Consider the following 17,230-nt stretch of genomic DNA (forward strand, 5'->3'; position numbering starts at 1 on the left):
TGCATGCAGTTCAAATGAGTCCAAATCATCAGAACCTTCCTGGGTAACTATTTTTAATCCTAACTTCCAATGAAATGGCTGGTTGGATCCGTCTTCAGCTCCACCCTTTGTAGCAACAGGTCGTTCAGTTAAACTCTCAAATGGAGTCCTGCCTCTGGGGACCCACTTCCCAGAAGCTCAGGGAGAGGTCCATGACAGAGATGCTTCTGGTCCTAGTTTCAGAACACAATAGTTAGGCCAAGAATTTTCCAAATTATTAACTGCTATTTCCCTTGTGCGTAACAGTTCAATCTTCAGATTCTCTCTTTCTTCTCTCATCTCACAATAACCTGCAAGGACAAACCAGGCTGCATCTTCCACACTTAGCCTGGCAATCACCTCAACTAAATATTCAAGTTTATTGCCTGCAAATTCTACCTTCTATCCAACATCAGAATTCAACTTAGCCAAGTTTTCCAGCACTATATAACAAGGACTGCCTGTCTTCTAATTTCCAATGACAAATTCATCACTTACTTCGAAGTCCTAATGAGGGGGAGGTACCTTTAACATCTACACTTCTACTGACAGTCTCCCTCAAAGCAATATAGGCTTTTTATCAATAGCCTGACAATGCTTCTAGCCTCTACACACTACCCAATTCCAACACTATTTCCACATATTTAGGTACATGTCTCAGCAGCACCCCACTTTCCAATACCAAAAACTGTATTAGTGTCTGGCTTCTGAAACAAATACCATACAATGGGCTTACCAACAGGAATTTACAGGCTCATGGTTTTGAGGCAAGGAGAAGTCCGTATTTAAGGTATCAGCAAGGAAGTGCTTTCTCCCCAAAGACCGTGGCATTTTGGCTGGCTGCAAGCAATCCTTGGTCCTTGGCTTTTCTATCACATAGCAATACACCTGGCGGTATTTTCTCCTTTCTCTTCCAGGTTCTACTGATGTCCAGCATCCAGCTGCTCCCTGTGACTTCTTTCTGTGTCCAATTTCCTTTGCTTTTAAAGGATTTCAGCTATATTGGATTAAGGCCCACCCTAACTCAGTTTGGTCACACCTTAAACTAACAACATTTCCAAAGATCCTGTTTACAAATGGGTTCACATCTATAGAACAAGGGATTGGTCTAAACATGTCTCTTGTGGGGAACATGATTCAATCCCCAAAACAAGGTGCAAAAAGAAACAAACAGGGGTTTGAAGAGGGGATAAGAAAAATATGATGCGGCAGAATGGATTAGAAGAGGGTCAAAACTAGGGGAAGGAAGTGAAAGGATAATGAAAGAAGATGGGAAACAATGAATGAAAACTCTACAGGGTGGGTGGGGATAGGACGGCACAGAGCCATAAAAAGCAAAGTGGAAACATAAGGCCTGAGAGAATCTCAGGTAGAGGTAAAATGAAAAAGAAAAGCAATTCTAGATACAGCAGCCTCCTACTAAAAATATGTATTTATAGAGACTTCCTTGTTCCCAAAGTAGATCTCAAAAAGAAAATTCAATACATTCTTCATTTTGAATTATCTTTAGATGAAACATATTACTTCTAGGCCTCACTAACTCATACAGAAAAATCCCAGAACAAATTCTGCAAAGAAGTAACCTACCTCTGCAATATTAAATCCTAGGCTAAAAAGAAAATACGAGGCAGCTTAAAGAAAGTTAACTCATGCTTTTCAACTACCTAAAGATGAAAACACAGGGATTTTTCAATGTAATGATCTTTGTCACAAATAGGTTTGAGACATAATACTTTGATTTTATTTTAATCTGTTAAAACCAGTTCCTTAATAATATCAAGTTAAAACATATTTGGCCACTATTTTGAGGACATTCCTCTTCTGACTCGAGACTTTCCAACTGAAGCCAGGATATAGCGTAGCTGAGTTACACTCAAGCAAAGCTGTTGCAATCTGATGCTTATCTGAACCAGTTCTATAGAAAGTTATTTGCTTACTGCCAGAAGTACAGCATTATGCCCACAAGCCAAGTGCCAATTAAAAAAATATATAATTAACATGTCCCTTTCCTTTCACTATTAATATACGTAACTGCCCTTGCGGTTGACTGCACATCAGCCAATCCTAAGGAAAAGAATATGGTGGAAGTGTTGGACTGGATTAGGTTACCCTTCCATCTTGAGTGTAACTCTCGGACCACCGGGGTAGGTCAGTTGCCACTGTGCAGCCTGTGCAGTGCCACAATGTAAAGAACTAAGGGGGGACTTGACCAATAGCCCACAAGAAACTGAGGCCCTCAGACCAACTGCCCACAAGAAATAAGTAAGCATGTGTGAGTTTAGAAGCAGATTCTCTTCTAACAGTCTTCACATGAGACCACAGCCCCAACAACTTGCCTACAGTTTCAGAAGAGACTCTGAACCAGCAGCACTTTACCAGGTTGTGCTCAAATTCCTAACCCATGGAAACTGTGAGATCATAAACACTGTTTTTTTTAAAGACACTAAGTTTGGGACTAAATTATTATGCAACTAGAGAAAACTAATACCCAAGTCACACAACTACTAAGTCCTTTAAGGCAGATCAATCTTCTGACCCGTGTGGCCTTTAAATATAAGAACTAGATAATGTTTCTCCCTGACCATACTTGGCACTCTTCTTGAGCTGAAGACTACTTTTTCTATACTTTTTCTGAATTCAGCTACCTGATAGAAAGCTGACCCAAAGAATTCACCGTGAAGCCCATCTACAAATAGTTTCAGTTCCTTATCTGAAACTTATCTAAGCAGTAATGGCACTGCTAATGCTAATAAATACTCAGTCAAGTGTGGGAAAACAGTGTCGAAGGTACTAAGGAAACTAAAAATTCTAGACCAAGCCACCAACACCTCACTTTGGACTATGAAACAACCTCCTATCCAATCTGCCTGTGTATACTTTCTCCCCTAGGATCCATCACCCTCCACACACTAGAACTGATTTTTCAGTTGAGAAAGATTGCAATCACTGCTATGTGGATGTTGAATGATAGGGAGACAACAATCCAATAGAGCTGCAGCAGATATATATACCTTCTGCTGGAGCTAGCAAACCTTGCAGGACCTGCCCCAGAAAAGATCTGGGGGGGGAAATAACCTTTAATATAGGGTTCAGGACACACAGGCCCTACTACTATTGCTTCATATCCCATCCCCTAACTCCAACAAGGAACTAATAGGCAGGCAATGCTGAGTAATTCCTTCCATGTTAAGAAAAAATATCTGGAAAAAATAAAGGTGACAGCCTCACAAAACAGACCCCAGTTATTACTACTGCTCTGACAATCTCAGTGTAAAGCCCTAATCATGACACCAATTGTACCATCACTGCCACCTGTCTGTCACAGGGAATAACAGCAGCAAGGACATAAGGGATGCCAGAGCTGAGCATCTGGTGATGCTTCCTCCACTACAGGTGTGTGATACCATGTGACAATATGCATGTATACCCTAAAACAGCAGCACAGCATCATGCAAAGGGCTTGAGTTTAGAGCCCAACAAATTCTACCTTGTAAACTAACTAGGTGACCCTGGAGAAATTACTTAATCTCTCCAAGAATCAGTTTTCTCCACTGTACAATGGTGCTAAACCCCTACAACTCATATATTGTAGAGGTTTATTTATTTATTTATTTTTTGCATGAGCAGGCAACGGGAATCGACCCTGAGTCTCCCGCATGGCAGGTGAGAACTCTGGCTGCTGAGCCACCATGGCCCGCCCAGAATATTGTAGAGATTTAAATCATATATTAATTGTGTCTGTCTCAGAGTAAATGCCCATCAAATGCTATACTTCTATTTTCCTTCTTTTCCTACTCCGTCAAACAGTAACTTCTACGTAGGCTTAATGTTATCTCCTAATCACACCCTTTGGCAGGATCTTTATAAAAAGAGCAGGATTAACATGTAGAAAGTATTAACTGCTTGCCAAACACTAACAATTTTCAGTTATCTATATATTACTGAATCAAGTTCAAGATAGTATAGAGTGTGTTACTGTTTTATTTCTTTTTCTGTGGTCTTTTTATTTCTTTTTCTGAATTGATGCAAATGTTCTAAGAAATGATGAATATCCAACTATGTGATGATATTGAGAATTACTGAATATATATGTAGAACAGAATTATATGTTTATGTTTTTGTTTGTTCTTAATTTTTTTTAATAAATTTAAAAAAAGATAGTATAGCGAGTGAACAGAGCAAAAAGAAATCAAGAGGCACATACCACTAATGTGATCATCTGTAACCACAAAAATAAGTAAATAAAAATCTAATTAAACAACAATACAGCATCCTTTGTTCTCACCTTCACAAATCATTGGCTCAATTGTAAATACATGTCCCGCCTTCATCACTCCAACAGCTTTATTTTCTGAAATTAAAGAAGAAAAATTTCAAAATACAGCAAAACCAATAGTGTACCATTGAACAGTTCACTGGAAAAAGTACACAACTTATATCCCATCAGTGATTCTTAAATTATTTATTCTCTCCTCTTCCAATTCCCCTTTCTTAAAGTATATCATTTAACAAACAGGAGTTTTACTGATAACCACCTACTTTGGCACAGGTAGGTTCTAGGTCCATTTCATTCTGCTTTTATTGTCTCTTGAAAAATACAGATATCCTCATGTGGGATTTCAGATTTGATTATCATTGAAATTAGAAAAAAGGTGATACCATTTATATTCTCTGATATACTATATAATCAGAATAGCAATCATTGAACCTAGCAAAGTTCCATTACTCACCCTGGTATAAAAGTTTTGAGAACGACAGTTTCAGTAACACCAAAAGTTTCCCACCTCTATAAACATGTTGCATGGCTTTTAGAAACAACTACACGATTTTCACACTGTTTTCACTCTTTTTTTTCTTTTTGCATGGGCAGGCACTGGGACTCACACCCAGGTCTCCGGTATGGTAGGAAAGAACTTAGCCACTACGCCTCCATTGCCTGCCCATTTTCATACCGTTTTATGAGTTTTCTTTAACTCATCTGAAAGGGAAACAAAGCCCCTGCACGTTAACCTTTTTATTTTTAATACTGAAGATATTATTCTTCATTTGAAAAAGAAATTCCATTTCTGTCTCCAAGTACAATTTTATACCTTTTTTGTCCAAGGTCACTAATATGTGAGAGCATTTTTCAGGTCCATCACGAGAAACACAACTATGAACTGAAGTAGCCAGACTTGTCATCCCAAAATAAAGGCCAGAGGGGAGAGAGGGGGAGAGGGGGAAAAACAGCCCTTTCCAGACAATCTTAGACAAAAGTGCAAAACTAGTTTAAATTTCATATTTAATAAACAAACAAAAACACATTTCGCAAAAAAACAAACTGGCATTAGCTAAGTGACTAACTGCACAAGCCCTGCTTGACCACCAGGTGGCAAATACATTGGTTTTCATGATCATGACTTTGGTAATAAATTACAAATGGGTTCACTGGTCTCAATCTACTAAATCCCACTCTTTCTATAGAGAACCCAATTTCACCCATCCGTTCACATTCTTGCATGTCAAGAATTCTTTGTGGGGGAAAATTCAACTTCTCCAAGTAGAGAATTCTTGATATTCTCACAAGCAGTGGGGACAACCAAAGCAATAGGCTGAGCCCCCAATCTTGGGATTTGTTCAAGTGAAACTTAACCTGCAAAGGACAGGCTAAACCTACTTAAAATTAGGCCTAAGAGTCACCCCCAAGAGAACCTCTTTTGCTGCTCAGATGTGGCCTCTCTCTCCAGTCAACACAAGCAATCTCACCACCCTCCCCCTGTCTACATGGGACATGACTCCCAGGGGTGTGGACCTTCCTGGTAACGTGGGACAGAAATCCTAGAATGAGCTGGGACTCAGCACCAAGGGGTTGAGAAAACCTTCTCAACCAAAAACCTTCTCGACCGAAAGGGGGAAGAGAGAAATGAGACAAAATAAAGTGTCAGTGGCTGAGAGATTCCAAACAGAGTCGAAAGGTTATCCTGGAGGTTATTCTTACGCATTATATAGATATCACCTTTTTAGTTAAGGCATAACAGAGTGGCTGGAGGGAACTGCCTGAAGATGTGGCGCTGTGTTCCAGTAGCCATGTTTTTTGAAGGTGACTGTATAATGATACAGCTTTCGCAACGTGACTGTGTCACTGCGAAAACCTGTGTCTGATGCTCCTTTTATCTACCTTACGGACAGATGAGTAAGACATATGAATTAAAAATAAATAAATAACAGGGGAACAAATATTAAAATACATTTAGTAGATTGATATGCTAGTGATCAATGAAAGGGAGGGGTAAGGGGTATGGTATGCATGAATTTTTTTTCTGTTTTCTTTTTATTTCTTTTTCTGAATTGATGCAAATGGTCTAAGAAATGATCATGATGATGAACATACAACTATGTGATGAAAAAAAGAATGTTCATATTGTATGTTGATTGGTTTTATTAATAAAAATTTTTTTAAAAAAGAGTTTTTTGTGACTAGCTATCATGCTGCTTTCCACCATCATAGGTATTGCCAAAACATGTTTACCGCCTATTTTAAATTGGGACTTTCTGACCTTCTATTTCTCATCTCATGAAGTTTCTCTCAAAATGACATTTGATTTACTACATATATAGAATTGGCCTGTATTCCTTGGAGATAGCAAAAAGAAAATGTCAGTACGATGTCACAGAAAGAAAAAACAAAGAATAAAAAAATCCAAAGTTGTACTGAACAACAGCCAATGGCCCCCTGTAAGACTGAGTACATGTAACTATGAGTACTTGAATTATGGCTAGTCTGAACTTAGATGCACTATAAGTGCAAAAAAGACAACAAATTTGGAGGACTAAAAAAGCAGATAATAATTGGCAATAATTTTTAAATTGATTGCATGCTGAAATGTTAATATTTTGGATGAGTAAAATTAATTTCACCTGTTTCTTCTTACTATTTTTAGTGGGCTACTAGAAAAATTTAAATTACATATATGGCTCATATTAGATGTCTACTGAACATTGCTGATTACAGAGAAACTAAGTTCCATTTCTTTCTACTACTGATTCATTATCCCTGACAAACAGCAACTCCCACTCATCTCCACTCTTCTGGTTTCTTTCTCAACACATCTTACTCAACAAACATACATTAAAATGAGTGGCTACATCGTTGCAGGACTGCATCACTGCAGTACTATGCTAGGTATTTTTTTAATGTACCTCTCTAATACTGTTCTGGACTGCTAGTTGCCTGAATGCAATATACCAGAAACAGAATGACTTTTAAAAAGGGGAATTTAATAAGTTGCTACTTTACAGTTCTAAGGCCGAGAAAATGTCCCAATTAAAACAAGTCTATAGAACTGTCCAATTTAAGGCATCCGGGGAGAGATATCTTGGTTCAAGAAGGCCGATGATGTTCAACATTTCTCTCTCAGCTGGAAGGGCACATGGTGAGCATGGCGGTGTCTGCTGGCTTTTCGTGGCTCTACCAAAAAGGGACTCTCTCCAAAATGTTTCCTCTTGAGACAATCAAAATGCTCCCCACCCAGCAATATTGAATGAGGATTAAAGGGCATGGTTTTTCTAGGGTCTACCAGATTCAGACTGGCACAAATATCTACCTCAGAGTTATTTTAATAATTGAACACACCAAGGGAAGACACTTTTGAAGAAAGTAACATGCAGTCTAAATGTAGGGTATTATCATCATTAGATCTCACCTGCTAATGACTTAGAGGTGGGGGTAGGATACAGGGAGTTAAGGCTTAAAATATACAGAGTTTCTATTTGGGATAGAAACGTTTTGGTAACAGATGAAAGTGTTGTGGTATCCCGCTGTCTTATTCCTGGACAACTCCTCCTTGTGTTCATCAGGGCACTTCCAAGCAGGACCCCTCTGCCGGGCCCATCTACCCAGTGCCTCCTGCCTTGACAGCCCTCGTGTGGCTATCCCACCATGCCACAGGCTCAGAGGGCCCCAGATGGAATTCACGTCTCTTCATCCATGCCTTTTACTCCTCAGAGAGACCAACCCCACCCAAAAGACCTCTGTCATCTCGGATTCCCCACTCCCTACCTCCAGAAATACACCTGCTTCTCCCACTCATCCTGCTGCAAAGCAGCCATGTCCAGGCCCCTAAAGCCCACCCACGAACCCTTCCAGGGACTCACTCCATCAATCAAGCCCTTACCCTCTTTTCTTCAATCTCTCCCTCCCCGTCCCTCTCCATGTTCAAGGTGCTCTGCTCACTCCCACCTCAAAATGAAACAACAAATACACTTCACTGAGAAAAACAAAAATAAAAAACAGATGATGGCGTTGCTAGCGTAACACTGTTAAAGTAATTAACAGTACTGAATTATATATTTGGATGTGGTTAAAAGGGGAAATATTAGGTTTTATATATGTTACGGGAATAAAAATTTGTTTTAAAAATGCATCTTGCACAACACAAATAAGGAACTCTAAGTTAAACCGTGGACTACAGTTATTAAAATTGCTTTTGTCAATTGTAACAAATGTACTACACCAATACAAGGTGTTAATAGGGTAGTATATGGGAATTCTGTATTTCATGCATGAATGTTCTGTAAACCCACAACTTCTTTAAAAAAATAAAGCAGCATCAGCAACAAATAAATTCTCACTCTAACAAGGACTACTTTTTCAAAATAAAAACATGCCTGAGAAAACAGGCATGATCTTAGAAATGCTGTAATTCTACTAGAAGAAAGGTTGGGAGAAGGGGATGGGGGAAGTTAAATAACTTCCTGGCTCCTACCTCAGTAGGGTTAGGAATAGGGAGTTACAAACCAAAGCAGAGATTGTTTGAATTTCAAAAGGTACCTCTGCTGTACAAAGAATCCATCAGAAGTTTTTTAACACCTCAAAGTGATCACGACATATTTTGATTTATATAAACCTGATTTAAATTTGAATTTTCATAAATCCACTAAGTTTATGAAATGAATAACTGGTCTTTTTATTTTTCACAGTTGTTTTTTATTTTTAATTAAATGGCTCAGTATAAAATTCAGGTGGCATTTCTCGGATATCAATGGCACCATGGCTTGCTGACGCGCCCATCACTGACACGCCCATCACTGACCCACATCCTCTTCTCCTATAAATTCTACTGTCTTCAGACATTCTCTCTCTTTGTCTGTGTAAGACAATGTTTTTCATTCCCTGCCTTGCACACTCACACACAAGCACACACCTGCACACACCACTGTATTCAGTTTAGCTACTTCCATTCTGTAAAAAAGAATGAGCTCTTCTTAGGTGATTACAGCCAACAGTGAGGAATGAAGTCAGCTACTTGTTTTCCATTGCTAGTTTTTTGTTGTTGTTTTTTGGGGGAGGGGTGCATGGTCTGGGACTCGAACCCAGGTCTCCCGCATGGAAGGCAAGCATTCTACCACTGAACCACCCATGCACCCTCCATTGCTAGTTTTTATTTCAAGCATGATTCACAACTTGAATGAAAACAATTATATGGTCTGCTAGAAAATTGCTTACTGATGTCAGATACTGTGTTCTGGACAACTTCTCCAGTTTCTATTGCTGAGATATTTCTCTTTGTCTTTACAATCAGCCACATCCAGGATTTTACCACCTCACACCTTGTCTACGTCAACAACTGCCCATCATGCTGACCTGACTAACTCCCAACTACAACTGATTTTATATATACCACTGACAAATTAGTCTTTCCAAAATATCAATTTCATTATGCTACTCTTCTACCCAAAAATGTTTCAGCAAATCCCTACAGACCAAGTCAAATATCTTTTTCTGGCATCTAGCATGCCCTGCACAACCAGTCACTAGTCAACTCAGCCAAGCTCATCCTGTCCCTGTTCAGTATCAATGTGAAGCACCTATTCATACTTCCTCTCCACCTGGAATACTCCTATGTTCTCAACCAAACCAAATTCTCAACCATTTTTTAGTTCTCAGGTGCATATTCCACATCTCTCATAGGATCCAGCACCACACTGCTACAGTGTTTACTAGGCAACACAAAGTATAGGAAAGAAGATTAGCTCTAGAAAGCCAGAAGAATCCAGGTACCAATCCTAGCTCTCACATTTATTTACCAGTTTGTGGGCCCTTGAGCAGATTACCTCTCTAAACACAGAATCTGTTTTTTAAAACAGGACTAAATCATTCATAGAATTGTGATGATCAAATGAGATAATGTTTATCATCATCCTTGTCATCTTAGGAGTTAATATTAAGTGCTTACACACACCGTTTTCATGCACTGTTTTAAGTGCTTTCCATGTATAATCTCACTGAATCCTAAAAACAGACCTAAGGTAGGTACCATTCCCTACTTTTGTACAGAGAAAAAAACTTGGGCAAAGTGCCTATATAGCAGGCACTCAATTTCACACACACTTCTCTTCCTCTCCTTCCCTAAGGTCACATGTTCCTCTCCTATTTTAGTAAAGTGAAAGAATAGATAGGAGAGGAAGACTCTGAGAAGAAAAATAAATATCCAAAAAGTAACTTGACTTGTTCTGAGCTTCAGTCTGGTCAACATTTCTCCTGGCTTTCTTTTCCCTATAAAAATGTTTCTCAAACTAGTTAAATTCCTTCCCAGAGCACTCATTTTGAACAGCACTCTTCCTGGCATTAAGTAACAAACTCATTCCTGCATATATATTATATCTACTCAGAAAAAGTTTCTAGAAGCCATTACTTGTTTTACTTTTCCTTTGTATTCTGATCAGAGGGATCTCAGCTTGAGAAGAGGTATTTTGCCTATTCTCCTCTATTTACACCCAATTATTAAAGTATATATACATGTATACATACATTAAGAACTCAAATCAAACCAAGTTGAACTGATTTCACCTAAGGAACCAGGATAGCAATGGCTAGATATGTGGTAGAGAATACTGACTGTTCACCAAAATCAGTTTACCTTTCTTCTAGAGCACTCCCAGCCTCCCTTGCAGCTAGATGTGACCATGTGACTGAATTCCTGCCAATGGAGAGTAAATGTGATTTATGCTAATTCCAGGCTGTCTCATTAAAACCTCTCACAATCTCCATCTATTGTCTAGGATGGTAACCCCCAAGGTTATCTTAGAAGCTACTGGTTGAAGAAGACAGAGTTTGGGTCACAGATTTACAGCCCAAAGAATAACCCCCACAGTGACAAAACACACCTACCTGTCTTGTACTGTCATGTGAGCAAGACACAAACTTGTATTATGTTTGAGCCAATATACATTTGGGGGATCTATTTGTCATAGCTAATACCATTGTTCTAATGCATACAAAATAGTAGGTACTGCTAAGTATTTCTTCAATAAATATTTGTTGACTAAAAGGTGAGTAAATGTGAAATCTATGGACAGTACTTACTGGCATAGTGGGGCACATTAGGGGATGTATGAAAAAGTTTGTGGATTCCATGCCCACAGTAGCTTCGAACAACTGAAAACCCATTGGCTTGGGCATGCTTCTGAATAATGTTTCCCAATTCTCTGTATCGAACACCAGGTTTCACTGAAAAGAAAAGCAAAAACTAATGACAAAGATTATTCATGGTAATAATAACATTTATTAAGTAATTGCTATCTATGTGCAAAAAACCTTTTTAAATGCTTTATGTGCCTCCAGGTCTTAAATTACAGATGAGGAAACCAAGGCATAGACAGTTTACACAGCCAGCAAGTTGCAAAGCTGAGATTCAAGCCAGGAGCCCCTATAATTCCTCTTTTAATGCCAAAATAGGAAGAAGCATGCATAGTATTAAAAGCTCAGGAACTCAGCTTGAGGAAGCAGAATTGTGATGGGTAGATGCGTAGTAGAGAATACTGACTAGTGACTAAACAATGGACTGGAACACAAACTTCTCTTCCTTTCCTTCCCTAAGGTCACACGTTCCTCTCCTATTCTAATAAAGTGAAAGAACAGACAGGAGAGGAAGACCCCAAGAAGAAAAATAAATATCCAAAAAGTAACTTGACTTGTTCTGAACTTCAGTCTGGTCAACATTTCTTCTGGCTTTCTTTTCCCTGTAAAAATGTTTCTCAAACTAGTCACAGTTGTGGGGAAAAGGTACAGAAAAGTACTTTTCTCAATACATTTCCTAAATGGTAATTTTGTGTGACTTCTACCATGTTTCCATAGAAAACAAAAGAAGTATCTCTCCTTGCAGCTACAACTCAGCTTGCACCGACCCCAGGAACTGGGCACTGCCACACTCCCAGAGTATCTGGACATAGTTCTGGGGATTCTTCAACTTCCTAGAGTCTCTCAACTTGCTATGTGATTTCCAACCTAAGGCTCAAGTATGATGCATCTTGTACACCCAATCACATTTCTAGATAAATAGTCCAAGGTATCTTCTAATTTTTTTTTTTTTTTTTAACATAGGCAGGCACTGGAAATCAAATCCAGGTCTCCAGCATGGCAAGCAAGAACTCTGCCTGCTGAGCCACCATGGCCCCCAAGGGATCATTTTAATTAACATTTTGACTTGCTATTAATCATATGTTCCAGTTTGATTATGTGTGGGTGGCAGGGGTGAGGGAGGGGGTTCTGATTTTAAGAAACCAAGCTGACTTTCAAAACGATTTTTTCTTTCATTCCCATCCAGACCTTCTTATCAGTCCTGACCAACTGGGCATGAAGTGGGGGATGGAGTTTAATCTACGTACACAGTATACAGTATAGAAAATTCCCATTCAACAATAAAGAAGGAGGGTGAGAAGAGGAAATTCTCAAACTAGGGGCAATTTTGATCTCAAGAGGGCATTGTCATTATCTGGAGACATTTTCAGTCACCAGAACTAAGGATGTTGGTGCAACTGGCATCTAGTGGGTAGAGGCTAGGAATGCTGCTAAGCAGCCTGCAATCCACATAACAGGACCCTACCACAAAGAATTATCAAGCCCAAAATGTCATTAATGCAGAGGTTGAGAAATACTTCTCTAAAAGGTTAATCCTTCTCTAAAAGATTAACTAGTCCTCTAATCTCTCTAGGGCTCTGCACCAGGATAGAAGCAGTCAAATTAGCGGAAAATAAGATGCAGGAATGATACGCAACATGTAAATTCCATAGAGAAAGCATCTTTTGTTCTCTCCTGGTTACTATTTTGAAGACTTTGATAGCTTCTTGAAAATAAGTTGCAGGAATGACATGTAATGTAACATTCCAAAGTCAAAGCATCTTTTGTTTGTTCCTGGTTACTATTATGAAGACTGGTGGTTTCTTGTCAAGTTTTTTTCCTTTGTCTTTGTAAAACATTCCCACTATCTTGTTATTTAAATCAATTCACAGAGAAGAAAAAGAAAAAAACACTGAACATTTCTGGCAGAAACCATAAAAATTATTTTAAACTGAAGCTTCCACAAATAAATAAGGAATCTGACACTAAAGTTCTCATGTCATAATACCTTAAAGAATTTAAAAAATTTTTAAATAATCAACAGTGAACAATAACTAAAGAGAAATCTCATTTCTACATACAAGAAAACATCACATTCAATTTTTCATTGCTTCAGTTTTATTAAATTAGTAAAAATTTCATCTCTCATTCATGTAAATTTATGCATGCTTCTACACATGCTAATTTGAAATGATGTCTAAAATATTAGCTGAAAAATACTAAGTTGCAGAACATTACAAACATTATGATCCCATTTAACCTAATTAAACATATATATACACAGGTAGGGGTGTGTGTGTGTGTGTGTGTACTTTATTGAATAGGGGTAAAAAACCTAAACGTTAATAGTGGATACCACTGGAGATAAGAGAGAGAGATAAAAGGGCAAGAATAAGTCGAATAAAGAAAGATCATTCATTTTTTTCTCATAATGTTCAGTCTTGTTTTAATTCTTTATAATGAGAATATAAAACTTAAGTATTTCAAAGAATAAAAAAGTAGAAATGTAAGTTGCACTGAAGAACTTTTCATACACTTTTCCACATTAATCAGCCAAAAAAAAGTAAGATAAATCATAGGAGAGCTAAAAGATGCTAAGCAATTATCTGACCATCAAGAGATTATCAAATCATCCTTAAAAATCTACTACTAAAAAAAAAATCTATTACTGCTAGGGTGGGCAATGGTGGCTCAGTGGCAGTTCTCGCCTGCCATACTGGAGACCCGGGTTCAATTCCCGGAGCCTGCCCATGTCTAAACAATAAAAAATCTGTAACTGTTAAAACCCAATGCTAAGGGGGAATGGTAAGAAAGGGGGGGAATTCAACTTCCCCAAGCTGAATTCTTGACATTGTCACAAGTAGTGGGGACAACCAAAGCAATAGGCTGAGCCCCCAATCTTGGGATTTGTTCATGTGAAACTGAACCCGCAAAGGATAGGCTAAACCTACTTAAAATTAGGCCTAAGAGTCACCCCCAAGAGAACCTCTTTTGTTGCTCAGATGTGGCCTCTCTCTCCAGCCAACACAACAAGCAAACTCACCACCCTCCCCCTGTCTACATGGGACATGACTCCCAGGGGTGTGGACCTTCCTGGTAACGTGGGACAGAAATCCTAGAATGAGCTGAGACTCAGCATCAAGGGGTTGAGAAAACCTTCTCAACCAAAAACCTTCTCGACTGAAAGGGGGAAGAGAGAAATAAGACAAAATAAAGTGTCAGTGGCTGAGAGATTCCAAACAGAGTCGAAAGGTTATCCTGGAGGTTATTCTTATGCATTATATAGATATCACCTTTTTAGTTAAGGCATAACAGAGTGGCTGGAGGGAACTGCCTGAAGATGTGGAGCTGTGTTCCAGTAGCCATGTTTCTTGAAGGTGACTGTATAATGATACAGCTTTCGCAATGTGACTGCGTCACTGCAAAAACCTGTGTCTGATGCTCCTTTTATCTACCTTACAGACAGATGAGTAAAACATAAGGAATAAAAATAAATAATCAGGGGAACAAATGTTAAAATAAATTTAGATTGAAATGCTAGTGATCATGAAAGGGAGGATTAAGGGGTATGGTATGTATGAATTTTTTTCTGTTGTCTTTTTGTTTCTTCTTCTGAACTGATGCAAATGTTCTAAGAAATGATCATGATAATGAATACGTAACTACGTGATGATACTGCAAATTACTGATTATATATGTAGAATGGAATGATCGTATGTTAAGAATGTTTGTATTTGTTATATTTTTTTTTAATTTTTTTAAATTAATTTAAAAAAAGCCAATGCTAACTTCGGGAGCATAAAAACAAAGCTGGTAGGTACAAGGACTGCGCAGTGCAGTGACAAGTCACTGCCAATGCAGAGCAGTTCTCCAAGAGATATCTAGCCAAAACGCTGACCTGCATCAATGGCTTGCATCAGGCATTCATACGTGGTCTGGACTAGTTTCCGTGCTCCCTCATCCACATCTCCAACAAAAAAAGTCTCATTCAGGTCCCCATGATAACCACTGCGATAAAGAGTGATGTCCACTGCAAAAGAATGTGCAAATATAAAGACCACATTTATTTTTATTTTAAAATAAAACTTCAGTACTTACAATGTGACAGTGGTAAGCAGTTTAATGGAAAAGGTAACTTCTGCACCCTCAAATGAGACACCAATGGATATAGTTATTGCCCAAAAGAAACTCCTTGCTGCTAATGCAGCTAAACTCACTGTGAAGAACAGTGATATGTACACACAGCACAAGTCAGATGGTGGATTTTCACTCTCATAGTATTTAATCAGATAATTTATGGTAGAATAAAGATGTATTCAGGATATATCCATGAAAGATCAATAAACAAGTATCTGTAACATCAAACTGACAACTCTGCTACATTTTTACATTAAAGAAAAAATACTCTTTCATTTATTTATTTAGGTTCTTCCTCCCTCTAGGGAATAACTAAATAGAAAATACACACTGTTCTACACTTGATATTTTTTTTTTGGCATGGGTAGGCTCCAAGAATCAAACCCAGGTCTCTGGCTCACACTTACTTTTAAAACTTCATTACTTATTGCTCACATCTGTGAATATTCATCCTTCTCTATTCCCATGTTTAAGAATAAAGATTACTACTCCACTGCTTTAATACACTAAATGTATATCTAAAAAGCACATGAGATGAGAATTGTAAACCATGAATTTCAATAACCTACAATATCACTAGTTTTTTTAGAGGTATTTCACTCTAGCACCACGTGTGCCTTCCTGAAAACCCCACACATTCTGCATGTAACAACAACAAGGTTTATAACAAAAGGGGGTTGGAGGCAGACCCCTCAAAACCTATGGAACTTTTAAGAAGATATCCTAAGTAAAGCAATATAACTCTAATAAAAATAGTGTCACAACTAGGTCTCTGATATCATTCTCAGCCAGCAACATAGGTGGAACATTCTCCATTTGGAGAATGTTTTTTACCATTAATGCCTGAGCTTCAGCTTCTGCATTTGATATGGAGTTCCTTGAAGATATTTAGCTACTAAAGAGACCAATTTCATCAATACTAAAAATATCATCTAGGGGAACCTTCATCATCTTTTTTTTTTTTTTTTTAAATCACAGAAGGAACTATCTTTGTAGCTTCTTTCTCTGCACTTGTGCCTTCCCAAGATAGCTTAACATGGGGGAGGCTTACACTTTCTGAACTTCTTACACCAAACGATGGTACTTCTGCAGGTTTTCAAGAATTTTTTACTGAGCGTTCTTTAACTGTTAAAAAAGACTGTCCCAGCCCCTTTAAAACCATCAGTGAACTGGGGTGGATCACCCTTAAATCAACATGACTTCATTGTACTGACATCTATCACCTATTTACCAATCACATATGAGAGAATCTGCTTTAAAGAAAACGCACACTATACCAAACAGATCATACTAGAAGTATCTTTAAAGCACCATGCACAAAAACCATAAAAGAGGTTTCTGTGGATTTTTGACTGACACTAAATTTTAAATACAAAAAAGCCCAAATTTGGTATAGGAAGCAAATTAGGAATACACAAATCATTCTTTCAAACTCCCAAAACCTTGTTGCTCATGATGACAAGTCACATATATGTTTCTTACCATTAACAATATCACCTTCTTGTAAAGGCCGTCTGTCTGGAATTCCATGACAGATCACTTCATTCACTGAGGTACAACAAGACTTTGGGAAATTATAATAATTCAGTGGAGAGGGATAGCAATTTCTTGCAATGCATGCCTATAATTAAAATACAGAAAAATAATTTGGAATATGCAAAAGAAAAATTAATCTGTGCAATTTTATGGTACCATCTC

The 17,230-nt window shown here is 38.1% G+C and overlaps 1 protein-coding gene and 1 non-coding gene across 5 annotated transcripts in view; both read right to left on the bottom strand.

Moving 5' to 3' along the window:
* LOC143668139 (methionine aminopeptidase 1) overlaps positions 1–17,230 on the bottom strand; it is a 136,316-nt gene that overhangs the window by 3,586 nt on the left and 115,500 nt on the right. For all 4 annotated transcript variants that reach the window (XM_077142752.1, XM_077142754.1, XM_077142753.1 and 1 more), the window contains exons 7-10: positions 17,015–17,153; positions 15,294–15,425; positions 11,363–11,506; positions 4,304–4,369 (exon numbers count right to left, since the gene is read on the bottom strand). In XM_077142752.1, coding sequence (XP_076998867.1) covers positions 4,304–4,369; positions 11,363–11,506; positions 15,294–15,425; positions 17,015–17,153 — 481 coding nt within the window. The remainder of the gene's footprint in view (positions 1–4,303; positions 4,370–11,362; positions 11,507–15,293; positions 15,426–17,014; positions 17,154–17,230) is intronic.
* TRNAG-UCC (transfer RNA glycine (anticodon UCC)) lies at positions 9,349–9,419 on the bottom strand. Its single transcript has one exon. It is a non-coding gene; the product is annotated as a tRNA-Gly (tRNA).

The sequence above is a fragment of the Tamandua tetradactyla genome, chromosome 24, assembly GCF_023851605.1.
Source record: "Tamandua tetradactyla isolate mTamTet1 chromosome 24, mTamTet1.pri, whole genome shotgun sequence".
In the NCBI taxonomy this organism is placed as follows: domain Eukaryota; kingdom Metazoa; phylum Chordata; class Mammalia; order Pilosa; family Myrmecophagidae; genus Tamandua; species Tamandua tetradactyla.